The 27,176-nt window shown below is 38.4% G+C and overlaps 2 protein-coding genes and 1 non-coding gene across 6 annotated transcripts; 2 read left to right on the top strand and 1 right to left on the bottom strand.

Annotated features, from left to right (window-relative positions):
* Positions 1-3,733: 3,733 nt before the first annotated feature.
* Positions 3,734-3,805, bottom strand: trnae-cuc (transfer RNA glutamic acid (anticodon CUC)). The gene has a single exon. It is a non-coding gene; the product is annotated as a tRNA-Glu (tRNA).
* Positions 3,806-4,039: 234 nt separating this feature from the next.
* Positions 4,040-22,010, top strand: ncoa7b (nuclear receptor coactivator 7b). 4 transcript variants are annotated; one of them, XM_030128470.1, is made up of 17 exons: positions 4,040-4,113; positions 5,018-5,202; positions 9,564-9,709; positions 11,764-11,834; positions 11,977-12,084; positions 12,171-12,272; positions 13,838-13,963; positions 14,053-14,237; positions 14,725-14,879; positions 16,655-17,254; positions 17,610-17,781; positions 18,029-18,176; positions 18,403-18,528; positions 18,652-18,804; positions 19,056-19,151; positions 19,892-19,965; positions 20,122-22,010. In XM_030128470.1, exons 2-17 carry the CDS (start codon positions 5,165-5,167, stop codon positions 20,255-20,257), a joined length of 2,436 nt encoding a protein of 811 aa, XP_029984330.1. In that variant the 5' UTR covers positions 4,040-4,113; positions 5,018-5,164; the 3' UTR covers positions 20,258-22,010. The 4 variants fall into 4 exon arrangements, with proteins under 4 accessions (XP_029984330.1, XP_029984331.1, XP_029984329.1 ...); XM_030128471.1 differs by lacking the exon at positions 4,040-4,113 and adding an exon at positions 4,206-4,225; XM_030128469.1 differs by lacking the exon at positions 4,040-4,113 and adding an exon at positions 4,304-4,555.
* A 402-nt stretch (positions 22,011-22,412) lies between these two features.
* Positions 22,413-26,068, top strand: LOC115415674 (histidine triad nucleotide-binding protein 3-like). The gene is made up of 5 exons (XM_030129341.1): positions 22,413-22,554; positions 23,182-23,299; positions 24,108-24,177; positions 24,403-24,526; positions 25,399-26,068. Exons 1-5 carry the CDS (start codon positions 22,486-22,488, stop codon positions 25,495-25,497), a joined length of 480 nt encoding a protein of 159 aa, XP_029985201.1. The 5' UTR covers positions 22,413-22,485; the 3' UTR covers positions 25,498-26,068.
* The last annotated feature ends 1,108 nt before the right edge of the window (positions 26,069-27,176 follow it).

Raw genomic sequence — 27,176 nt, 5'->3', positions numbered from 1 at the left:
CTGCTTGTTCATTTTTAGTTATAATATTAGAATTTTGTACTTTAAACCTTTACTTGATTAATTTCATTCATAATACAAAAGACATGGTCAGTTTTAAAACAGTGCATCAGGAGACACTAAAAGGTGAAAATAAAAATATAGAAATAAAAATTAAGAAACAAATGAAAATGTAAGATTGAAAAAGAGAAAAGGGTCAGGTAAAATAGAATAAGAATAAGAATATTTAATACTAATTACTAAAGAGAGATGTACCTTTTTGGTACAGACATTTTCCCAAAAGATTCAAGTACACAACTATAATCTTAATTTATTTTAATTTAATGTATCAGTGATATTTAAATTGACAGAAGGATAAGCAATAAATATCTTTATTATCAATGTTTCAGTGCAAAGGGCATCAGCTCATTAAAACATCACTTTTACTGATGCAACTTTTGGTTTTCTGTTAATTATAACCTATGGATTAGATCATTTGACAATGAAAATGATCCCAGAGCTTTAATATAAAACTCATATTACATAAAGCAGAATGACAAAAGTGTTAGGTTTAGCATATAGGTTTTATAATAATAAAATCTCCTTGTCCACCTCACTCTGTTTCTTTCCTTGTGTGAACCCCTCAGTGTAAATCTTGTGTCTGTCAGAGCTGTTGAGGATGGTAAGTGGACTCTCAGTCTCAATAGGATTTTTTTTAAACATTTGCCTTGTCTTAAGGATTTCTTATCCTAATAGACTTCATACACAGCATTTTGTCAGTCTTGTTATGTCTTTTTATAAACATGCAGGGACAGAAAATTCTGACGGAAAGGTGTTCTGACGTACCAACAGATATTTTAAAGTATTAGCTCATCATAAAGAATCTAGACTCTCTTTTCTGCAATCAGTTATCAGTTGTGTGACATATCCTTTTGCTGTGTTTAGGTTTTGCGACTTCTTGCTGCTTCAATGTACCTGAAGTTATCAGTGGCTGTAGTCTAAGCTACAAGTGTGTGACGTCTGACCGAAATGATTCCAAATCTCTCCAAGGCCCATCCTAGGTCAGGACTTTATGACTTCAACAGCTATTTGAGTCTGAAAAGATAAAATATCAGCTTTATTTGTACCAGCTGAGCAAAACAAAGGACTGAACAAAATTACAAAACATTATTACCAGTCTCTCCTCGAAAAGTTTCATTTCAACAATAGAGGATGTGGTAGTAAAAGAAACTAAAAACGTATGCACATGTGCTTGTTTTTTCTCTTCTCTGCTCTTTGTAGTTTTCTAAAACACACACATAAATAGAAACTACAATGCTACCACGCTGTTTGTGCCCCCTAACCGGACACTACCATAAAAAACTAATATCAGAGTCTGGAATAAGTGTATAACTGTACACAGAGCTTATACGACAAGCAGGCCAGGGTCATATGATGATTATACCCACTGTAGATTTGTCTGTGAGTCACATCTTGAAAACATTACTCACTCAAGAGTCAAAAGTTTACAGAACTCATCCTTAGGTTTTTATTAAATGTCACTTGCTGAATGTTTTTTCAAACTATGCTCCTACATCTGTGTTTAAAGACGTCCATCTGATTTAAAGACGGTTGAAATTCAGGAAAACTTTTGGAAATGAGGAACAGGAGAAGCAATAGACAGTGTTCACGTCTGTCCTGATTCAGTGTCACATGGAGGTTTTGATGGTCCTGTAGGCGGGCCACGATACCTAGAACCACAGTGGGTTACTGCCAACACAAACCCAACTCCCAGCTAAACAGTGCCCCACAATCCTTTGCTCCAAACAGGGCAGGGAGGGGGCTGAGGGGTTGATGAAAGTCTGAACAGGCCGGAGGAGGGACACACCGGCGCCATGGCGATCCCTAAGACAACTTATCTCTCCTCTCACAATGATAGTGCCTGTCAAAATAACTGCCAAGATACATAGCCAGCCAGGAACTGGTTAACTCATGCGCTGTCCAATCAGAGGGCCAGCTGCAGGGGTCTCTGTCTTTCTCCGCCTCAGAGGGCTCTCCAGGGCCCAAGTTCCACAAACACACATTATCTCTGCCTCAGTGCTCACTATCTCAAAGTTTAAATAGGTCTTAAATATATGAGAGCTCAAAGTAAAAGGCTTCATAATGACTTAACAAGTGAAGTTTAACATGCGATGAATGCAGTTTCAGTGGTGTGACTGTCATTTAGGATTAGTGTTATTGCAGACTCTGTCTTCTTCATTCCCTGGCCTGATGTATAGCCTTTTTCCACCCTAGATAACTCTTCAGTGTGTACTGTGTGTGGCCCTTAATCTTCAGAATTTGTAAGATGTCTTTTTTTATCTGTGTTGGAGAAAAGTAAACTTTAATTAACTGCAATAACATATGTAAACTGACCAAAAACCAAGCTTAAACAAAGGATAAAGAAGCTATATTTTCCTCCCTATTTAAGTTAGAATTAATTGTTTCACCCTAGACTTATTGATGAAAAGTTGGTTTTGTTGTTTTCTTATATTTTTTGGGTAGTTTCTAGTGTTTAGGTGATGTGCACTGTAGTGTGCCCGCCTTCATTTTCTCCAGCTCTCTCTACAGGAAATTTATTGTAAAATGTCTCCCCCTAGTGTTGTAATTGGTCGATTTTCCTGACCTTTTTTTTTTCCTACATTACATTTATTGATCTCTCAATTTTTCATTCTAGATCTTTATTTCTGTCTTTATCCTTTTTCTATGCTGTTCATCTCCATGACTCTTATTACCTTTTTTACTTTTGTTTATTTTGTCCTTTTAGCTTTACTCTGTCGTTGTCTTTAAATGTCTCATGATGCACTGATGTTTTAAAAGTGACCATGTCATTTGTGTTATGAATGAAATTATTCAAGTAAAGGTTGACGGGGGAAAAAAATGCTATAATTACTAAAATTAAATGGTTTATATGTTATGTAATTGAGTGAAATGACTGATGTTTCTTAGTAACACCTGGTGTAACTCAATATGGCAGTCAGTTACAAGATCTACATCCCCTTTAATAACGTATGATAACAAACTATAGATCAGGGGTGTCAAACATATGGCCATCAGACCAAAACCAGCCCACTAAAGGGTCCAATCCGGCCCATGGGATGAATTTATGAAATTCAAAAATTACATTGAAGACATTAACCATCAGGGGTATCAAAACATCTTTAGCTCACAAGCCTCATATATGGAACCGGCAAAATACAGTTATAATAACCTATAAATAGTGACAACTCCATTTTCCCCCCTGTGTTTTAATTAAAAAAAAAAAAAAAAAAAAAAGGAAATTGACATAAAAATGTTTACATTTACAAAGCATTCTCTCACAAAGAATGTGAATAGCCTGAACAAATATGTACAATATGAAATGTCTTAAGAGGAGTGCAATTTTAAGAATATTATGCCTGATACTGAATGTTTGTGTCTTTGTGTGTAAATCCACTGTGATCTGTAAATTGTAATGCACATGTGTAAATGATAAGCTGAGGCACAATATTGTTAAAATTCCATTTACTTTTGTTCATGGATATTCACACTTTTTAAAAGGCTTTTTAAAAGGATGGTTATTAGTTGTAACATTTTCATAATGTAAATTTGATTTTCTTACTGCTATTACTTTACCGGTTTGGCCCACTTGAGAGCATTTCAAGCTGCATGTGGCACCTGAACTAAACTGTGTTTTGACAGCCCTGTGTGATTATACAGAATGTTCATCTGGTCATTAGAACGCAGAAGAAAAGGGACTTTCCCTGACCGGGAATCGAACCCGGGCCGCGGCGGTGAGAGCGCCGAATCCTAACCACTAGACCACCAGGGAAGATATACTTCACTTCACCTCAAAAAAAGTCTTTAAAGTGACCTATAAATGATCTAAGATTACATCTATATATCTGTTTATTCACACAGGCGCCGTATCGACTACAATAAAACACTCTAATACTGGTAATCCTGTCTAATGTCTGCCGACACTATCATATGTTGAATATCACATGTAGGCCCGACGGCACAGCTTCTCTGGGCTCATTACTAAAGTGATTCACGTGCATTCACCACCAGGGGGCGGAGTGAAGGGAGAGGCTTCATTTTGATAATAACGTTGACCAGTGGATGGATGATGCACACAAGGTATGAAAGCATTTTACCTGCTTTTATGTAGAATTCACATATAAATGCGTTGCATGTGTATTTCAATGTTGTGTAAAGTCCGTTTTGAGAAGCAGGAAAGCCTCCTTTTAAGGTAATGGGCTATCGTCAAAGGCTGCGTGGTGTTAAATATGCTTACTATCTCCACCAGGTGGCTATTGTCTTGTAAACAAAGTAGCTAGCTAGCGCTGTTAGCACCGCTACAGTTCTGAGCTGTCAGGTCAGCTGAAACACTGGACCTTGTTCAGTGTGTTTGCTTGGACTTGCCGGGGGCAGAGGCGGGTGTAACATTAGCACAAGTGGAGAGCTGTGTTTTCCTGAATGTGTAAATGAAGAAGAGGCTGGTCGCTGGGTTGTTGACTGGCTGATGGAGGAATTCCCACTCACCAGGGTTCTACTTACGGGAAAATGTAGCTAGCATTAGGTGAGGGCTAACAGTTCTCTTTTAGTTTTACTTTGCCTCGGGTGCATTTTCTGTTACATAACACCATCGGTCCAGACGTGCATGAATTACTGCTGCTGTGTGTTTTTCTGGGTGTGTGAAATAAGGTAGCTGCTCTGAGTGTTTACATCAGATTTCCAAAGTCGCTGCTAATATATTAGAGACACCGTCGGGTTGCAGCATAATTACATAATAAAACGCGGGTTAACCGTGTTAAATAGCAGCAGATGTGTCTTTCCTGTGCAGCAGAAGTGCATTTTCCATCCTGCTGGTCAGCCATTGTTAGCTGAGTGGGCTGACATGATTATTATAGGATGCTTTCATCGCCCTCCACTTAGCCTGATGAAGCTCCACCATCCGTTATAAGGCTTATTCAGACTATTGAGTGTCGTTGAGTGAAACACCTTGTGTGTGTCTGCTAATCCCTACTCCTTTGCTCTGCAGGGGGAGAAAGAAGAGTGTTAGTACGGTGTGAGAGGAGGTGATCATCCCAAAGTTGTTGTGTCTGCTGGTTTGGACACACAGACTGGGGAGTGTGTGGATGTTTGTATGGGTGTGTTTGATTGTGTGCAGATTTAGCAGCCTGGCCTGATGGAGAAGAGAGACAGGAAGCCGGGATATTTTGCCAGGTAAGTGACTCTGTGAGTTTATGTTTGCTTTTAATGTGGGTCATGATGTGCTGTAAATGTTTATTTTATGACCAGTGACCTGATGAAACAATTCAAGACTCAAAGTTTATAATCATTTGTACAGCTCCATCACACAGTCACTGCACTGTACTCTGCAAACATACATGAGTCCATAGTTTCACTGAAGGAAATACGATATGAAACATTATTATAGGATTTTTTAAAATTAAATTATAAGCCTAAACTACAGTCTAGTTTGCTAGACAAGAGTTGTTAAATTTACCAATATATCAGCTCAAATGACTAGATTTCCCATTATCTTGAACTCCAGAAGATCAATTTAATGAGGATCAATTTAATAGTCTGCTCTTATTTACAATTACTGATATCATGATATGTTGATTTGGTACACAAGGAAGGAAATGTTTTCCTAGCCCTCGCATGTCACTGGAATGATCTAACTTGTTTCCATCTTAAGAAATATGCATAAAAATCATACAGTGATTAACATGAAGATTGTAATGAGTGCAAAGTTTAGTAGAAATGATACTTGCTAAATTTAGTGGTGGTGGTAAATTTAGCATTTTGTTTCCACTGGAAAAAAAAACAAAACATTTAGAAAATGATAATAATGTGATTCTCACTTAAGTTTGTAATAATCAAGTATGTATGAGTTGTTGGTTGAGTTATTCCTAAAGCAACATCACGTTTCATTTGTAGTGGTCATGGTATTTAATCCTGGGTATCAAAAGGAAAATTATATTTTAGATTACAATATACATTTTTAATTTTACAAGCCTATAATATTATGAACTTATTTAAAGAACATAACCTGTCTGTTCCAGCAGTTTAAGATCGTTTCTGCACCCTAGCATTTTCCCACCCAAAGCATTTTACAGCATAAAAAATAAGCCTGTTTACCACAGCTTTCGGTTCCCAGTTAACATAATATCAATAAATGTGTACATGCTGCACTAACACTGAGATCTAATGCTTAGGTATTGAAATTTGATATCAAAACACAAGGCATTTTTCTTTATAGTTTCATTGTAAACATTGAAATTTAGTGCCTTCGTTGCTTTAGATTTTGTACTTGATTAATTAGTCAGCTTTAGAATAATAAAGTCTTTTCCTTCTTTGTTATTATGATGTATTTTGAAAGAATGGTATTTAGGCTATGTACAGATATTTATTCACCTACTTTAAGAACTTTTGTTTGAATGCAAGGTATGTTTTTAAGCAAAAGAATCCCTCTTCAGTTACATTGATGACATACACGTTGTGGCTCAGAAATAAGCCATCAGTATGCATCTTCTAATTATTTATGGCCACTTTGTTTGACTGAATGACAGGCGGTGTTACATCCATTGTCCCTGAGCTGCAGCCTTCTGATACCACCTCATGCGTCACAGTTTTTGCACACATTGACTGACTAGGGATCATGTTGAATTTTCAGATTGGCTTTTGGCTGTGTAGTGAAACATGAGAGCAGGAAATGAGTGGAAACAGGCTTCTCACAGCCACGGTTCATAGACTAACAAGAAAATCATTGATTTTCAACAAAGAACCCCCTGATCCCCCATCTGACGTCAAACAAACATGCCACGTTCTTGAACAGTTTGATAGACTAATTAATGACGACTGGCAGGTTTTGACTTTAGGGCTTAGAGGATTCTTAAATTTGACAAACATTTGCTACTGTGTAATTTGGCTGGAATGTGTCTAAAAATTGCCTAAACCCATTATTTAGACTCTTGTTTTAATTTCATTCAATTTCATGGATGAAGACAATAAGAGAAATATATAATATAGGTAAAACATTTCACCAGTCTGATGGAGCCAAATGCATCTAGAACAACAAAATAGATGTTTGATGATGTCTGAAACAACAGAGATGATGGATGTTGGTAGAGAATCCAGTGCAGCCTAATGTGTTTTACTCTTTTGTCTCTTGTTTACTTGTTTTGGGTTATGTTACACTGCTACAATTTGTCTTGCTGTTTTCTAATGTTGCAAATATTACATTATGAAGAGGAATGACATTGTTCAAGCCTCACTTCCCAGTCTAATTAGTAGGTAGGCAGAACATTAGAGTTTAATGGGATGAGAGCACTGAGCCAAGTTGGGGACCATGTTTTTCTGCAATGGCAGTGTGCAAAGCTGTGGGAGTGGGTGTCAGAATAACACAAAAAGGGTGTGAGATGATAACTGTTGGCTCACCAAGTCCTCATCTGAAGCTTCATTTTGTCTTTCTGGACAGTGAGAGTGGGACATTTCAGGAAGTTAAATAATCCTTATCTCTCAACCCAGCTACTGCTGTCACATGTACTGGAGCTCGCCTGCTTGCACCATATGCTGACTTTTTCCTGACAAATAGAGCAAAAGTCAATCTGGCTCACTGGCGTTACAGTGGCAATGAAAACTGTTAACCCGTTATGGACTTGTACTGGAACACCAAGTTGTGTTATGTGTATTTTAGAGAAAAATAGATTAAAAACTTGGTCAGAGTTAAAGAAATTCCAAGAGACTGATCTGTTTTCCCACATGTATAGTATGTACCTACATTTTAAAAACAGTAATTGTGTGTGAAGCTCCTACTTTTATCAAGTCCACTTCCTGATAAAACTAGTCTATATTGTGACACTTCCACCATAAAGTTCAACACAGCGTCTATATACAGTGCACATATGTAAAACCGTGCAAAGAAAATATTGTCAATATTGTATAACATCTCTGAAGGGGCTCCATGAGTAAGATGCAGGAACACTGTGCTCACGATTGTTACTGCAGTCACAGTTTTATGGCACCTGTAAACATTTCACTTGTTATCTAGTGTTCTCCAGAAGGCAAGGAGGAGTGTGAAATAAAGTAGGTTTTCTAAACTAGAGAGCAGATTGTTCCTCGCGTACTCCATTTTGATAAATAAATGACAACAAAAACACATGAACAATCACTCTTCTTGGTAGTTCCTCTAGGTTCAACTGGACTGGTTTTGCTCTTTTCAAAAGAGCGAAACCAGTCCAGTTGAACATAGAACTACCAAGAAGAACAATGACCCAGGCAAATGAGAACCTACACAGATGTGAACAACCATTCTAGCTTTTTTTGTCATATACCGGTGACAAACAGTACATTAGAGGCTAGAGATGTGGTGAAAAATCTGAAATGAACGGAACAGACAGACTGGAAGAATCAAGGAAATACCCCAGAGTGAAACAGACGGGGCAGTTGAGAATGCGCCTGCAAATTCCTGAGTTCAAGACCAGATGTGAGCTGCCTCAGCTTAAGTGGGAGAGTGACCTGTGGGAGAGGCCTGAGCCATGTCTGTCTGCAGCCTTATCGACCCGCTCCTGCCTCTCCATTAAGCACTTCAGCATTTAAGCTCATTTTGCTTTTCTTTTTCCTTTATTCTTCCTTTGCCCGGAGCTGCGTAGGGCAATAATGCTCCAATCACCCAAAGCATATGGACAGATCCGTTTGGTCTTATCTTTTAACAAACTCATATCCACACTTAAGGCTTCACTACTCCTAATAGAGTATGCATCATCCTTAAGTGCACTGTTAACTTGATGTTGTACTGCACTGCAGCATCACCCTATAATGAACCCCAACAGGGTCTTGAGACGCTATTATATAATTCCCTTAGCTATCAATGATTAATCAGGGAGAAAGGACAGCCTGAGAGGATTGGGCAGCTGACACAGCAAAGTAAAAAGTAAAAACCACAGTACAATAATGCAGTAGCAGCACTGGAACAGAAGGTCAGAAATATACCTGAAGTCTAATCTTTCAGTGACGTCAGACTGTAAACAAGTGTGTGCTACCCAGTGTTTGCAGAGTGAGATGTAAATGCGAATTGTGGTGTTGCATTTTCATTTTTGTAGCAACATAACATTTTTTTCAAATTTTTATTTGTTTACTTGAGAGAGCTTCAGATACTCAATACCAAAAGAGCTTCAAGTTGTGCTGTCTTATAGCAAGACCTAGAATTAAAAGTTTACTGGTGATAAGAAAATAAGTCGGTGGTAGTTGAAGTTGGTGTTGAAGTGACTAATTCAATAACCACTCAGCCAGTCAGCTAAGTTCGTGATTAAATATTTGAAGTAAACAAATACAGAATACTCAATGAATGTGTTGTATTACAATCTATAATTTTACATTGTTACACACTAAGAATATTATCCGTAACTATTAACAAGTATTTAAAGTAAATATACTGTAAATGACAATTGGCATGTTACAGTTTAGATGTATAGACTGAATATTGATCTGAGCCTTAACAGGGTTGTCATGGTGATATGTGTATACCTTAAGTTGGCAAATGTCATTTATGTAACAAGTCTTCTTCTCCATCTCATCAGGCTGAAGAGGCGGAGGCAGCTCAAGCAGAGCCAGTCAGAGAAAAACGAGCAGAATCCACCGATCATCGCCTGTCCCGATGTCCCCAATGATAAGACCACCAAGCCAGAGCTGCAGAGAATAACAACAAAACCACCTGCAAACTCAGGTAAGACCTGCCTCAGAGCATCTTATCAGAGGTTTACAGGACATGTTAGGACAGTAAAAGCGGAATAGCATCACTGTTCTCCACTGTAAATTTCAGTATATATGTGGCGGTCGTAGTGTCTGAACGGTCGATTTTATTAAATTAAAAATATTCTAATTAACTTACATGCAGATACAACTCTTCTAGGTATAGTGGTTTCACTCAGAATACCTTTACAGTACAATATGGATGAAAGCTTTCATTTTAATACTCTTGCTAGTTTGGCACACCTGCAGCAACATTTCATGCAAAAGCATTAATGGTTTGCTTTCCAGTTTTTACCAAAGAGAGCTTCCACAGGTCCTTCAAAAGTCTAAAACCCTAGTCCTTGAAAACATATTTGAAGCCTTCTGCATCTTGTGTGTAAAACCCTCATCTAGTTAATGTGTATGGAAAAGGCTTTAGACTCACAAGTGCAGTCAGAAAAACATAGACAGTAAAAAAAAAAAAAAACATAAAGCCACCGGCAGATGCTTGTTCTGCATTTACGTACTATCAAAGTCTGTCTCCAGTGCAACACGATCTTCAAAAGGCCTTAAAATCCCAGTAAATGGTCACGCATGGATCCCCCTTTTTAAGCCATTTTTCAACTCAGCAATTTTAAACGGGAAGTTGCATAACCTATATCCTGTACTGTTTTACAGTTCATGCAGATGGTTAATGCAATGCTTCTGCATGAACTGTAAGTAACAGTGCATATTATACCAAATCCTTGTGATGATGGTAGTGTCTTTGCTATGACTTTACTATTCAAAGATGTCATGAAAGGGAGGTTAAAGACTAAAATAGTTTAAATCTCAGAGGAGAAGATGGTCAGTGTGATTGATATGCATGTTTTTAGCTCCCCAGCTAATAGTCCATGACCTATTGTTAATCTGCTGTGTCCATCTTCATTAGCTGTCAGACCCTGATAATCACGCAAATTCAAGTTGTTTTTGATTCTTGATAGAACATGCTGGTGAGCTACTATCTTTTTTTTTTTTTTTTATCACTAACCTGTTGAGTCCAGTGTGTACAGTCAAAATTCGGCTTCACTGAATGGAATATTTAATATAAGGAGGGTTATCTGAGCTGATATCATCTAATCTAATGTAAAAAATGGTTCCCTCTAAGCAAGCTCATCATTTAAGCAGTCCATAATCAAGTGCAGTTTTTAGAGGCTACATTATAACATGCTTTGCTCATTGCATTTTCATATCATCACATTTTGTTAGTCTATGGTGTAAATCTTCACAGACTTTTACTTTTTAACAATCAGGGCTCTGTTTCCCAGTACAAATTTCAGTCGGTTAGTTCCAGTGTTCACCGAAGTGACAGTGTCATGTTGTGTTTGATGCGGAATACAGCACAGAGCACACACAGCTGCAGCCTGGCTGTCTAATGCTTAGTCATGCCCTCCGTTTCCATGGAGGAGGCAGCAGTGTAGCGACGCAGTTACACAGTGGTTCACTAATGGCTTCTGTGTTCTTGGCAAGAAAATAAAGCTGAGTGTGGACTTTGTCTACTACAAGGGTCAGATTGTGTGTATATTTATGATGACTCCTTCAGTGTGTGGGGCTGAGTTTAAAGCCCTGAGCAAGAGGCACTGATACTGAATCAAACGGCAGTTAACTTCATGAGGATTTTATGTAGCTCAGTATGTTGTTAAGTTGACATTTTAATTAGTTACATTCTTTCTAAGGGGGTATATTCATTACCCTAGTTATGACATCCGTGGTTGTCGTCTTCTTTTTCTTCATCTTCATCATCGTCGTTGTCTTCTTCATTGTTGTCATCTTCATTGATGTCATCTTCTGCTTTGTTTTCATCTAATCCTTCGTAGTCTTATTCTTCATCTTCTTTATCTAATTCTTCTCCATTTTTTGTCAGTCATCTCGTTCTTCATCTTCTTCATCGTAGTTGTCTTCTCCTTTCTTGTTTTTGTCTTCTTAATTTTATTCTTCATATTCTTATTCTGTAATGGACTACAGTGTACTTTTATCATTTTGCTGTCCTTGCTTTCAATTTTGTTTCAGATATTGGCTGTAAAAGTAACAATGAGGCAAAAAGGGAGAAGAGAAAGCCCCCTGGAACAGTGGAGTTCATTGTGAGTATTTCTTAAGTAGTCCTAAAAATAACTTCTCACTGAATGAGAACCCTTACCAGTGCACCATAAGATATTTTGAGCTGTGTGCATTAAAAAGATCCTCAGGGATGAATTTCACAGAGGAGTGAATTTCTTAATACAGGTGGGACCAAGTGATTCCCTCAACAGCATCGCACTCAAGTTCAACATCACCCCAAACAAACTGGTGCAGCTGAACAAGCTCTTCTCTCGCAGTGTCTACCCTGGTCAGGTGAGAGCAACACAGAACAGATAAGTACTTAATAATCACATTATTCAGCTAATTGGCTGAGCAGGAACTGTGTTTCACCATTACAGAAGCTGTTTGTACCTGATCTGAGCCAGTCGGATGCAGACGTAAAATCTCAGACTTCATCTGATCCTGCCTTCTCAAATGGTGTGTCTGAGAAAGCGTTGCATGTAAGTAGAACAGATTCTTGGAAGCTGTACAGAACAGGGTTTTTGCTGGAGGAAAAACAAAACAAATGTGCTTGCTGATAAAGTAAACACCATGTCCTCAAGCAATTATTTATATACAGTATTCATAACTGTATAAAGTGACATTTGTAAAACCAGCCTTACTGTTCAGATGTCTGCAGTGAGCAGCTGCTTTCTGTGTAAAGATTCACGATTCAAAGATTCTTTATTGTCAGTTCACTAGTTGCATAGAACATACAGAGAATTGAGATACTGTTTATCTCTTAATTTACTGTGTTTGAGCTCAGCATCTCAGACAGCTGTCATTTCTGGCTGTTAACAGATTTCTGTCTTGTACATTTCTATGTTCAAAACATTAGTAGACATGATCAGTTTTTTTAATTTATTTCCTTTGCGACACATTACACAAACTCCTGGCAGTAAAATTCACCTTTTTGAACAGTTCCATGTAATAATAATAATAATAATAATAATAATAATAACTTGGACTTATATAGTGCCTTTCATGATACCCAAGGCCGCTTAACAAAGGAGAAAGGAGAGGTAAAAGAGGAGTGGGGGTTAGGGGTCAAAGGAGTTGGTGACAAGAAATGATTTGAGGTGCTTTTTGAACTTGGGTAGGGATGGTGCAGAGCAGACGTGGAGCGGTAAACTGTTCCAGAGTGTGGGAGTAGAGAGAATGCCCTGTCCCCAAGAGTCCGCAATCTGGTGTGGGGGGTGGCCAGCAGGTGCTTGTCAGAGGACCGCAGGGAGCGTGACTGGGTATATGGGTGGAGATCTGTGAGGTATTGTGGTATTGTGTGAGGATGTTAGTGATAACAGCTAAAGTAAATGTGCATAAAGGAATGGAAGCACTTTTCAAATCAATTCTGAAATGGAAAACATTAAACTTATGTGATAGATCAGCTGACTGATGAGCTGTTTGCTGTATCTTGTATGGCAATAAAGTGTAAGAACATGTCTTCACAACAGGCAGTGAGAACTGATGAGGAGACTGAGTTATTCTTCTGTCCCATCTATGGAAAAAAGACAGAACAGTCATCTTGGAAACCAACAACAGAATGCTCTGCTTCTTCTATTTTGTTTATTAGAGCCATGTGTGTCTTTGTCGTCTACAATTCGGATTATTTGCTCCAAACAGCCTTAGGGAAATGCGCATAATTCATATTGTTCTAAAAGTTTGCTTCAGATTCTTTTGAAATGTTTTGGAAGTGGAGTTAGTGTTTGTCACAGCACTCTTTTCTCTCAGGAATGGTAGATAGATATTGCCATACATCTTATTTTCTATAATGTCGGTGCCTTATAATGTCTTACAAAGCCTGTGACCCTCACAGAATATTCAGTGCATAACAGTTTAAAATTACTGTCTAGTAACAAATTTGGATGTGGATCTAAGTTTATTCTTTTTTGCTCTCTATCATTGGTTATTTTAGGGAAAAGGAAGAAGTTTATTGAAAAATTCATATCTACAGCTGTGATAAGTAAATCAACTACTGGTACACTCTATATTTGGAAAATAACCATCAGGGTCTTTTATCGTCCTTCAGGATGGTGTTTCAGACTGCAGGTCAGCGAACTCCATCCGACGTGAACTCTCCCCAAATTCAGAAGATGAAAGCCCTGCAACGGTTAAATTCATTAAGATGAGCTGCAAATATTTCACCGATGGCATGGTAGGAAATCTGTCAAATATATCACTTCATCAGGCCTAAGCGTAATGTTCACCTCTGAGATCTGCTTTTTCATCATTTCACTCCCGCAGGGAGTGGTGGGAGGCGTGTTAATTGTGACCCCCAACAACATCATGTTTGACCCCCACAAATCGGACCCTCTGGTGATCGAGAACGGCTGTGAGGAGTACGGCCTCATCTGCCCCATGGAGGAGGTCGTGTCTGTCGCGCTGTATGACGACGTGTCGCGCATGAAGCTTAAGGATGTCCTGCCATCGTAAGAACGTCGAAACATTGCCATTTCCTCATCACCTCCTTGTGCAATTGTTCCTCTATGCTACAGCTCTTATTCAATTGTTAATGCTCCTCCTTCAAGTTTCCACTTATTCTTGTTTGTCTACAGTTAACTGGTTATACTTATTCAATTTGGTGGAATGTTTTCATTGGCCTCTGTACTTCCTCCATTTTTAATGACGCTTTGTTTATAATGAGACCTGTCTGAATACTTATATCAAACCCTTGTCAGATGTTTGCTCTGAGATCTCCTTCCATATTAAGTTGATATTGTTATTCATCATCCCTGCTGCTTTAGATTATTTTGTGTTGTACATCATGTTTTTTCTTTTGTCATTTAAGTTGTGAATCATTTTGGTCATCTGTTCATTTAATTTCAGTTCGACCCTTCCTTTTTCTTTGTTTTTCTTTGTCGTCCCCTCCATCATCTTTTTTCGGTGCGGTATGTGCGGTGCCCCGTGATGCCGTAGAGACCGACCACAGGATCTGTGTCCTGTATACAGGCCTGGTGAATGGGAGCAGCTACCGTCAGAGCGGGACTTAAACCCCTTCAGTCGCTATGAAGCACTGGATCCAAAGCGACCCATTGTTTTGGATGAAATTGAGTCAGCCCTCTCTGAAACTGGTAAGTAGTGATGGAAAACTGTCATAGTCAAAGCCCCAGAGGGATTCTCATGCCAAATGGGGAGATGAATGAAAGCCATCAAAATAGGTCTTTATGTGGTTTATACAGCGATATATCGGCTGCAACATTCTGACCACTGACAGGAGAAGAGGCAATAACTGATTATTTTATTCCAGCGGCACCTCTCACCAGGTTGGATATATTAGGCAGCAAGTGAATATGTAGTCCTCAAAGCTGATGTGTTGGAAACAGCAAAATCAGCAACATAATGAATTGAGTGACTTTGACCAGGTCCATATTGTAACGGTAATGACTGGGTCAGAACATTTTCACAACTGCAGGTCTTGTTGAGTGTTCCTGGTCTGTGGTGGTTAGTACTGACCAAAAATGGACTAAGGAAGGACTTCCCAAACTCAGGACAATTGAGCATCTGTTGGCCGTGTTGGACAAATAAATCTGACCCATGGAGGTCCACCTCTCCACTTCCAGGACTTCAGGGATCTGCTGCTGAAGTCTTGGTCCAGATACCACAGTACACCTTCAGAGGTCTGGTGGAGTCTAGGCCTTGGGTCAGAGCTGTTCTTGTGGAAGAAGGGGAACCTACACAATATTAGACAGGTGGTAATAATGTTCTGCTCCCATAGATGCTGGACTGGTTGAGATACGGTTGTTCTTTAGTCCACTTTTGATAGGTTTTAACGTCTTTACTTTAGGAATGAACAACAAGAGATGCTCTGACCCAGTCATTTGGACCATTACAATTTCACCCTTGTCAGAGTTGCATGCATAGATCCCTACTCTAATCAGTTTTACTGTTTCTAATAAATTTTGAGGAATAAATGTTCACTTACCGCATGACATACCACATCCATTGACAGGTTCCATTGTAATGAGATAGTCCAAACTATTACCACTATTTGCCTGTCAGTGGTCAGAATGTTATGAATGAAGAAAACAATGGCATCACACCTCGATTTGTGCATGCTTATTGTTGTTTTGTGTAATTAACCTGCATCTGAAATATCAAATATAAGTGACAAAGGTAAATAAATACCTGCAGTAGGTCGGGGTCAGCACAGACACATTTAGAGATGACCACATGTACTGGTATTGTGGTGAAATCTATATAACATATATACAGAACTTACAACAGATTAACACCTCTGCTGCATCCAGTCTTATCTGGTGGTTTATTAATTTGAGCACTTGTATGGACTTGTAGTCATATTGGCATTTTAATATGTATTAGCATGTAGATATTTTGTAAAAAGAATGTTGTCTAGAAATGATTTTTTTTAAGGGGAAATACCCATTTAGAAATATACTGCGTTACTGTAGACAGTACAGCATTTGTTATGAAGACGAATAGGAACAGCAGGATGATTAAATTTGTCCTTCGAGTCTGATTGTGTTAACATTATTGCCATTTTGCAGTATAGTAATGCAACAGAGAATTGATTTAATAATATCAATATATTTTCATCTACCTTATTACTACCTTACAATTATCTTGTCTCTAAATGAGATTTCTGAGTCATGTCAGATAGATTTCTATCAGTGGTAGTGATAAACAACGCCCCCATAATATCATTCTGTTTCAACACATCCTCAAATTACAATTTTAACTGTTGTTTTAACAACAAATTAAATCCAGATCTGTCTCAAAATCCTAATTTATCTCTACCATCACATCTTAATGATTGTATTTTGGTTCTTTTTACTGTTTTATCATTAATGAGTGTTAACCACAGCTTGTTGTGACTTCTTAACACCAGCGAGCACAGAGGGGGAGCGGACAGAGAAGTCTCCATCAGATGAAGGATTCACTGAGCTGGAGCCCACCATCAATGGTACCACTGAAGGAACAGAGGGAACATCATCTATTACACCCGCTACTGTTAGCAAAGACCAAAAGGAGCTCGTAGAACCAAGCTGCTCAGTCCAGGACAAGTCAATACTTAGTAAATTAAAAGGGAAGCAGGATGACGAGGAAGACGAAGGCGTAGCTCAGAACAGCTCCATTGAGGACGGAGAGTCCATAAAATCCTCATCAGAGACTGAAAAACAGGGTGAAAAACTTGCAAAGCCAGAGGTTACTGAAACCAAAGATATCAAATCTGTAGGGACTGAAGAGCTGCTAAAAGTTGCAGATGATGAAACAATCAGGCTGCAAGCGGACCAAAACAAGAACAAGAAACTAGAGGAGGCTTCAGAGGCCCGTGAGGATTCTGTTCCCAAGAGATCGGGATCGACAGAGGAAGTGCTAGACAGACCACCAGAAGGAAATGAACTCAGTGAGGAGGAGAAACGGAAGAAAAACTATGAGGCAGAGGTGAAGTCATGGCTGCTGGAGAGGATGCAGGCTCCAATTGAAGGTACAAATGTTATTCTAAAGTCATTTAGTCAACAAATTTAATCTACAAGGACAGATTTTACATTCCCTAATTTTATTAGTTTGTTTATTGTTTTGTTAATTGTTTATTGTTCATTCGCATGTGTACAAGGCAATAAAACATAATAACAATAACAATAAAAACATGCTGGGGAAGCCAAAAACCAAAGTGGTTTATCATGGGCCTCCCCAAAAACCTGAAATAAAGAAAGTCTTTACAACGTCTAGTCATGATATACAATTAAAATGTGAAATTTCATAGTTGATAGTATGAGTCAGACTCACTACTTAATTTTGACCTGCATTTCTTCCTCTTTTCATTCATCCACCCTCTACAGATATGCTTTTCTCATCAGAGGAGAAGAGTAAAAACCCACCCATGTTTCTGTGCTTTAAAGTGGGAAAGCCAATGAGAAAGTCCTTTGCCACTGGGATGACTTCAAGTCCGGCCCACTCATTTGGGAGCTGGGGAAAACAACCAGAGTACTGGTTTGCAGTTCCACAGGAAAGGTGATTGGCTTACTCATTGCATATATAGTGTGTATTTAGATTGTTATCCTGCAGCATTACAAACACAACCTTTATACACACATGTGGCTTTTACAATCATTTGACTGCAGGTCCCTGTTAAATCCTCAAAAAAATAACCACATCTAGGTTGTTGGGAAATTTAGGGGCTGTCTGGTGGTTTTAAAAAGCTTTGTGTGTCAGAATGTTTTGGGCTTTCAACTTCTTTTCTGTGCTGTTTGTGTCCCAGGGTGGACCATCTGTATGCATTTTTTGTGCAGTGGTCTCCTGATGTGTATGGGAAGGAGGCACGGGAACAGGGCTTCGTTGTGGTGGAGAAGGATGAGCTGGACATGATTGACAACTTCTTCGGGGACCCTGCGTCTTGTAGTTGGGAGGTGAGCCATTGCTATTTATTAATTTCTCTGCATGTCAGAAATTTTTACATTTTTAATACAGTCCATAAACAGTGAATATGTTTCTGTGTACATCTGAGGCCTTTGTGCATTCTTTTACATTTTAAATGTATTTGTGATTCCAAATTTTCCTTGGCTGACATTCAAGTCTTTGTGTTTTAGTTTTTTCTATCATATTAACTTGATTACATTTTTGTTATTCTTGTAGATCATCACCATTGATGAGGCAAAGCGTAGGCAGAGTTTTGGCAGCTGTGATGGAGACTTGTCTGTGGAGGCACTGCCCTTTCTCAGCGACACAAGTGCTCTGCTGCAGGACACACACATTGAGAAGGTCATTTTATTTTTAAACTGTAATTTCCACTTTTTTTAATGAAACTGACCACCCGGTGGGAAGAAATCTGTCAACATTTAAAGACATATGCTGTCCTAATCTGATAATCTCTTTGCTCTACAGCTCGCCTGTCGTCTGCCAGCCCGCGTGCAGGGCTACCCTTGGAGACTGGCCTACAGCACTGTGAAACATGGAACCAGCCTTAAGACTCTGTACAGAAACCTGGCAGATGTGGACAGTCCTGTACTTCTGGTGATCAGAGATATGGATAACCAGGTATGTACCAAACCTCAGGGATTATTTGCAAAACAAATGAATACATTTTCATGAAGAAATAGATCATGTAAAAACTTGACTTTGGTGCCCCCTTGTGATAGGATTAAAATAATTTATTGCCTGTACTCACAACGATGAACAGGACAGATCTTATATTTATATAGAACAAGTCAAAATCAGGTTGTAAGTTCTAGTTGACTCACTCTTTCTTATAGCCATGTAACATTAAATATGTGTGATTATATTTTCAGGTTTTTGGGGCGTTCTCTACACATCCTTTCAGAGTGAGTGAGCACTGTTATGGCACAGGAGAAACATTCCTGTACAGCTTCTGTCCAGAAATCAAGGTTTGCATTACATTTGTTTTTAACATCACGAAAGCAGGGCATTAGAAGAGCAGCTTCAGTCATCTGTCAGTACATTCAGGCACAATGAGTTCTAGAGACTCAGTGTTTCATTTCAGTTACGATACACAATGAATTCAGCTGTATGTTCTGTTAGGGCTAGAGACCTATAAACTGTGCAACCTGATCAGAATTTATCAGGGCACATTTAGCTAATGTGATAATGTTCTCTAATGTCCTCTAATATGGGTATGTGTGAAGACATGTGACTCCAGCGCCACACATTTAGTATTTGTTGAAGCCTATGTAAAATTTAAGTTATTCAAAGCACTTGGAGCAGGACAGCAGCATGGGATGGGACAGGAAGTTAGAAAAATACAAAAGTTTCAGAAAAGCTACCAATAAATGTCTGCTAACACCAAATGAAATTAATATACATCATTATATTCCTATCCATGGCATCACCAAAGTCAGATTTCAATTTTTCCCTTAGATTAAGATAGATAGATAGATAGATAGATAGATAGATAGATAGATAGATAGATAGATAGATAGATAGATAGATAGATAGATAGATAAAATTGCAGTTATGCTGTTAAATATGCATGCTCAGATAGAATCTGACATTAGAATTGTGGAGACCAGGACAGGTGGAAAACTAAAAACTCTGTGTTAGAGGTGTACATTTTGAACATTCATTCCTTCATGTCAGATTCAGGAAATTGTGTCCTTTTTTTTCTTAGGTGTACCGCTGGACTGGGGAGAATTCTTACTTTGTGAAAGGCAATACTGATTCTCTGCAGATGGGAGGAGGAGGGTAAGGAGATCAAACATTATTAACAGAAATCACTAGCTGGAGCTAATAAATGGGGAAAAAAGCTATTTCAATGGTCATCAAGCTATCCTGTAATGCCCCCTTATCCCCCCCCGCCCTTATCCCCCCCCTCCTAAATGCCTGCTCTTTCTTTCCCAGGGGTCAGCTGGGTCTGTGGCTGGACGCCGAGTTGTACCGAGGCACCACCACCAAATGTGCCACCTTCAACAACCAGCCGCTCTCCACCCAGCAGGACTTCAACATCCACAGTCTGGAGGTCTGGACCTTCGAGTAGCCCCACAGACTCCCTCTATGTCTGCAGTCACTCTCTCTGCTCCACAACCCCAAACCTTCAAAACACCCCCAAGTCTATTATGCACCACCTGATGGCAAACCTCGTTACCCTAAGCGACAGAAAATGTTCTGTGAGGGGGAAATGGTTTGTAGTCTTGTGTAATTTACATGGTGGAAGGTGTAAACAGTCAGATGCTGTTGAGGGAAAGAGGGCTGGTACCTTCACATGGAAGTAATTCGGCCACTTGACGTCAGGTTATGGTGGTTTAAAGGTGGAGGTGTGAGAAAATGTTAGTCATTGTTGCTCACAGTTCATTGACTGCCTTACTCATTCGCCTCCAGCTGTCCCAGCATGCAGACTGCCTTACCACTGTAATCTTAAGACAATGGCTGCTGTTTGACTCTTTGGCCACAAGGGGGACAAAGAAGTCAGTCTGCTGATGTTACTGTTGAGGTTGACCCTAAACTAGCTGGTTCAAAGTCTGTATGACAGATTAACGTGTCCAACAATTCTGTGTATTAATTTGTGAAGAAATGGTTGATGTAATTTGTATGTTTGGGAATGTACAGTCATGTACCTACAGCCATGCACAGGACATGTGGAATGGTGCATCTTTTTTACAACACAATGAACATGAAACTTGAAGGAAATGGAAATTTGCCAGACGATTTTACATTATCTGCTATTAAATTAACATTTCATAAGCGGAAATTAAGTAATTGTTTACACTGGAAGTGTCACACTTCCTCTAAAGGTTGTCTTTTTCTTTTTGAGGTATAAATATACTGAATGAAAATGCTTCAATACATTTCCACATGTTTTCATTTCACATTCCCCTCCAATCCAAAACAAGCATTTAAGCCAGGAAGACATGCAAGCAGAATGTTTGCAATGACCAAATATGTTTGTTGTTAATTTCGTATTTGCTGTGAGCTTGTCATATTTTATATAGTATCTTAGAATTTTATTTTTACATTTTATTTTTACATTGTTTTTCCAAGGAATGTTCTGTTTTTTTTAAAGGTTGTACTTTTTATAAATGATATTGTGCTGAATATTTCTGTTTCTGATTGGATCAGTTAAAAGACTGATGCAACCCAACAAGCACTAGAACTGATAAAAAAAAAAAAATCCTCAATATTTTGAACATATCTCACACTGACCAGTTTAACTCTTTGGTTTTGACTTTGCTGTCATTGGTTTTCAGAGGGTTACAGCCAGTAAAAAATGTATTAGGATGTCACTTTGCACTAAAGGGTTAATGGACTCTAATGGATTCTTTATCTTGGCCCTATGTATATAAGCATTTATTAAATGTCAGATTGTCACTGAATGTTGTTTATCACCACTACAAAAGGGAAGCTGCCTGTGCACCCACAGCTCAGCGTCTGCTTTATTTCAAATGGGTGAAAAAGGGATGAAGTTTGTCTCACTGCACTCAAATAATGCCACTAACTAAATTCATACATGATGTTTTTCCCAAGGGTTATAACACCTGCTTGTAGTGCATGAATATGCAATACTGCAAAACTTTGTCTCCATTTATGATACCTGCCATACTATTAACTAATGCCAGTTATCACTTCACGTGAAAATGAGCTTTGTTGTCGCTATTCAGTGTTGTAACTGTGAATGTTCCCAAGTATTACTTCTTGTAAATCCAAAACTGATGCGATATCACTAAGGATCTATTTATTGTGTTGTTATTGCAACCACATTTAAGCTTAAATAAACGGTAAATATATACATATAATGAAATGGCCAGTGTGGTTTGTGACTGTTGAGTTGCACAAGATTACACACAATAAACAATCCTGTACCCTATTTATTCATTTCCTTGTGCAGTTCTAGCTGATAGATGACACGTTGTTTCATCACATTACACATTACCTCTTCCTCGTGTTCTCAAAGATCGTCAATTAAACAGATGAAGCACTCTGTCATTCAGATTCAAAGCTTACATGTCTTTAATCTACAGTAGAATAATTGCTTAGAAAATAATATCACCACATGTAAGGAGAAAAAAAGTAGCTTTCTGTCTCACCATCTACTAATCATTTTCATCTGTTCAACGGTCTGCTGAATACACGACACATTGTTCGGTGTGGGAATTTTGTAACTTGGCTCGTTCGTCGTAAACATAGACGATCTGTGACACGCCGGACAACAGTGGGACCTGAGAACACAGACTTTAACAGAGAAGGAATAATTGAGATTAGAGAGATTAAATGGACGAAAGTTGTATTTTCTGTTTGATAGCGAGCGGCCAAGACAAAGAAGCGGAGGTCATTAAACAGGTAAGAAAGTGTTGATGATTAAAAAGTATGGTAATGTACCGTGTCTGAGAACGACAACTTGATGTTATCCGGAAATGGGTTTATAAGTAAATAAGAGTATTTACAGACGTATCAACGAATGAGACTGTACAGAAATCATCATATTAATTAGAAATTGTCACGAAAACCAAGAATACACTTACGATGAAGAATAAAAATCATTTTCAAGTTCAATTTCTCGTTTTTTTGTGTAACAGTTTTTATGGCACGTGATACAACCTGTTGTCCCTTTAAAAAAAAAAAAAAGGCAGGGGGTGTTATAATCGTCTATATTTTATTCGCATAGATATGAAAACCTTAGGATGATGGTTTTTAGGTCGAAGTCAAAGAATGGAGGTGACCACTGAGAAGAAATCTGACCTTACGTTATGTTTCTGGACATTGTGTCTAATACATGCATTGTCAGAAATGTCCATCTTTATGTACTTTATGTGAACCATACAGTCCACATAAATACGACTGTAATCAAGTTATTACTTAACCAACCCTCTGCTTCCCATCAGACCCACCCCCTTTACTAGCACTGGCCATGCTGCGTTCACTGACCTGCATCTCAGTTTTGTGACTTCTTTTCATCCCTTCGAACAGAGCAAGGATCTGGTGTGTTTCCGGGATATTTGCCCTGCTGCCCCTCACCACTACCTGGTTATACCCCGAAAGCACATACAGAGCTGCTTTTCACTGAACAGGAGGCACGTCAATTTGGGTATTTAAACACACAGTCCTCACCGGCTTCTTCCATTTACAGTGTAGTCATCAAAACACAGTAACAACCTTCTATGGAGAGAAATTTGTTTCTTTATTCATCAATCAGAAAGAATGGCTTTGCAATTAAAAAGAATAGATTTGCAACCAAAAAAGAGATTTGAGAGCAAAAGACAGTAAGTGGCAATCCAAAAAAAAGATAATTTTGCTTATAAATCAGTCCTCGTTGCTTGTGAGTTAAAAACTTTTGCTTGAGACTTCAAAAGTTTTGATTGAAAATCACTCCTCTTTGTTTGCAATTTCAAAAGTTTTGCTTGCAAATTTAACTGCACTTAATGGGCGTGGCCTATGTCGATGGACGAGAGAAGAGTTTCTATTGGTGGGTTTGACCTAGCTCCAGCACCGGCTCCAGCTTCCGCCTTAAACTCACTTCTCCATCTCTTGATTTTCAATCAAAACTTTTGAAGTCTCAAGCTAAAGTTTTTAACTCACAAGCAATGAGGACTGATTTATAAGCAAAATTATCTTTTTTTTTGGATTGCCACTTACTGTATTTTGCTCTCACATCTCTTTTTTGGTTGCAAACCTATTCTTTTTAATTGCAAAGCCCTTCTTTTTGATTGATGATTAAAGAAACAAATTTCTCTCCATAACCCTCATGTTATTACCATTTTCTGTTAACCCACTACTCCTGTTTTGCTCTCCCAGCAATATTACTAACACTTTATTTACTGTTTAAATTGCACAAAACTACATGTATGTGCACAGCTGTATTTTCTGACATGTAACAGTGTCATGTGTCCCAACAGTTGAACGCATGGCACAAATGGGCAAAGCTGTATTACAGGAACAAGGCATCACTGATATGACAGACATAATGTAGGTAAATAAAAGATTAAGGAAAGAAATAAACAATATTTAAATGTATGAGTGACATGTAAAAACATGAATATTGTTTAAAATGGAACTGTGAGTGAAGATTCATATGCATTAGCCGGAAAATCAGAGGTGTTCAACTCTTCCTCTGAGATTGGGTTTGTTTAAACTGCTCTTAGAGTTGACTGTCAATGTGTTGACTTTAAAATGTATGTGTTTTCTCCTCAGGCTGGGTTTCCATCAACCTCCATTTATTTCTGTAAGTCATCTCCATCTCCATGTGCTCGCTCCAGCAAGCCAAATCACAGACTTTGATTACAAATTCATTCCAAATACACCCTCATTTGTTGAGGTAAGTGCTCAGAACCATAAATTCCCTCTGAAACCTTCCTCATGACGTTGTTTTACTATTATTGTTCTCAATGTCTATCTTTTTATCAGCTTCATTAAAAGCTACTGTTACAGTTTATTTTTGTTGATGTAGCTGTTCTTAAACAGGTCATATTTTACTAAACCCACTTTTATTAGTCTTTGGTACATTTATTTGTGTATTTGGACCCTAATAGTTCAAAAAGTTTGAATTTGAACCCTCCAGGTGCTGCAAAGCTATGTTTATATTCATTCTGGAAAAAATCAAGTGGATTTCTACAACCCATTTCAATTCCTGCATAATTTGTTATGTTTTATAACTAGTTACATCACAACATTTGCACATATAAGGTCAAGACTTCCAATGAACATTTCTTCGAGTACGCCATAATTGTTTGTCAGCAGCAGCGGTTGTAGTCCATACTGAAAATATGTCCAAACTTCGAGCCAATTACCTAAAATGTTCAGTTGTTGGTTGTATTAATGAACACAAGTGGCTGAACAGGACAGAGCAGCACAGTCAACAACCTGGAGGGGGTGGGGTGTGAAGTGACTTGTGCATTTAAAGGGCCAGCGCTCAAAACAATCTTTCTGGTGTCATTACTCAGAAATAGGGTTGAAGATGGACCTGTGGAGTTGAATTAATGAAGAATTTAGACCCAAGCATAGCATTTACAGTTTATGTAGACCACAGGGAAATGTTTTAAAAAAGCAAAATATCACTCCTTTAAGTTAACATTAAAAACATCAGACAGGTGATTTTAATAATGCATACTTCTTTCATTTTGTCAGTTATTACTCTGTCTCTCTCTCTCTGTCCTGCATGTCCCACTGTTTACTGCTTCCACTGTATAGGAACATAGCCTTCGGAGGCGAATACAGAATTTTGACCCTGATCCTGGAGCGAACCAGAGTCATCTGAAATTACTCTTCCAGAAAATTCTACCTTCATAATGAGGATGCTGCATTGCTGTGGTTGTTCATGAATCTCAAGCTTTCTGCCACGAATGAACAGGAGAAGGAGTTTAGAGAAGGGAGTGTGTTTTGTTCAAGTTTGTTGTCTGACAGACTGTACTGTCACACCAGAAAATGTATTTATAAGGATTGTAGTGATATAGTTTAAGATGACTGTTTATGTCTGCATGCTCTGTATCCTAATTGATCATAATGTACTGTTTCAAAGCTGCTCTATCTGCCTTTTTACCTGGGTTGGGGTTACCTTAATCTACCTCTTGATGAGTGGTAGTGGCTTAATTGGTCTGAACTTGACCTGGGAACTGGCAGGTTACCAGTTCAAGTCCCATGCTGGACAGCTCTGTGCAAGTGGACTAGTAGCTGGAGAGATGCTGGTTCACCGCTATGGCAGTGCTGAGGTACTCATGATAAAGGTACCGAACACCTAACACTATTTTATCATGTGGTAAGATGTATATCAGTGGTTCCAAACCTTTTTTGGCTTTTGACCCCATTTTAACATCACAAATTTATGTCGACGCCAGACATTCAAAACAGAGACTTTTTTTTTTTATTTGCTAAAATGAATTTGTTTTTGATCATGTAATAGTTTGCTATACTATGTTGCAAATAAATGTTAATTTTAGACAACATTTAGGCTATATAATCTGTATAAAGCACCTTTTTGGTGTCTGCTTCTCAGTTTCTCTTGGAGATGTCTTGGTGGGGCCAGGCGGGCGAAGAAATCTTTCTATTTTCTATTTGTTACAGTTTTCTGACTGCGACTGTGTCCAGGCAGGTTGAAGCGTAGTAACACATGCGGTCACATGATTGATGACTGCATGCAAGATATGCTCTCTCAGATATTATATCCTCCATTTTATTTGAACTGGATTTTTATAGGAAAAGTGTGTGGCATTTTAATTATAAAGAAATATATACTGAATCATTAAAAAATATTTTTTATCAGTAATTTTTTTTTTTAATCAATTACTAGAAATTTCAGGCGACCCCATTTGAATTCCAGGTGACCCCTCGTGGGGTTGCGACTCCAAGGTTGAAAAACACTGATGTATATGGTCTTGTTTGGAACCACATCTGTGTGTGTAAATAATAACAGAGTTAAAAATGGAATTTCCACAATGATAGCCTTCCTTTTTTCTTTTTCTTTTCTTTGGCCTTTTTTCAAATTTTTTGAAGTGGATTGAACAAAAACTGAATTAACTTGTACAATGTTTTTCTAATAATGGTACTTCATCTACCTATTCCCCTGTTTGATTACATTTTGAATGACTGACTCTTGGTTCCTTGAGATTAAATGTAAAAGACTAGGTTTAAATTATGCTACCTTGTCTAATTTGCATTGCATATTAATTTTACTATTGTATATACTCTTTAAACAATGGCTACAAAGCCTGGTTACTGCAGCAGCACAACACTATCAGAGCACCTCCAGACATTCATCATTGTAGGAGCCGTAAGCACTGTGTGGGTTTTCTTTGGTTTTTCTGTTATTTGTGTGACGTCATGATATTGGCACCTGTTACGTGTGGCACTGTGGGTGTGGTGTTGTCTATTAAGTCTCTGTGCTCACCTGGGTGTGTAAGTGGCCTGGATCATGGCGGCGGGGTGAGCCTGGGGAAAAACTTTCTGTTGACCGTCATTATCATCCTTATCAC

Source organism: Sphaeramia orbicularis, chromosome 24, assembly GCF_902148855.1.
Source record: "Sphaeramia orbicularis chromosome 24, fSphaOr1.1, whole genome shotgun sequence".
NCBI classification, from domain to species: domain Eukaryota; kingdom Metazoa; phylum Chordata; class Actinopteri; order Kurtiformes; family Apogonidae; genus Sphaeramia; species Sphaeramia orbicularis.
The sequence above is the reverse complement of the archived record's forward strand: the minus strand, read 5'-3'. Positions and strand labels throughout refer to the sequence as shown.

Bases quoted from the DNA above. Each gene is read 5' to 3' on its own strand.
- ncoa7b (XM_030128470.1), top strand. From the start codon at position 5,165: ATGGAGAAGAGAGACAGGAAGCCGGGATATTTTGCCAG. The intron at 5,203-9,563 runs GTAAGTGACTCT...CCATCTCATCAG, and splicing joins AAGCCGGGATATTTTGCCAG to GCTGAAGAGGCGGAGGCAGC. The intron at 13,964-14,052 runs GTAGGAAATCTG...TCACTCCCGCAG, and splicing joins AATATTTCACCGATGGCATG to GGAGTGGTGGGAGGCGTGTT.
- LOC115415674 (XM_030129341.1), top strand. From the start codon at position 22,486: ATGGACGAAAGTTGTATTTTCTGTTTGATAGCGAGCGGCCAAGACAAA. The intron at 24,178-24,402 runs GTAGGTAAATAA...TTTTCTCCTCAG, and splicing joins ACTGATATGACAGACATAAT to GCTGGGTTTCCATCAACCTC. The intron at 24,527-25,398 runs GTAAGTGCTCAG...TCCACTGTATAG, and splicing joins ATACACCCTCATTTGTTGAG to GAACATAGCCTTCGGAGGCG.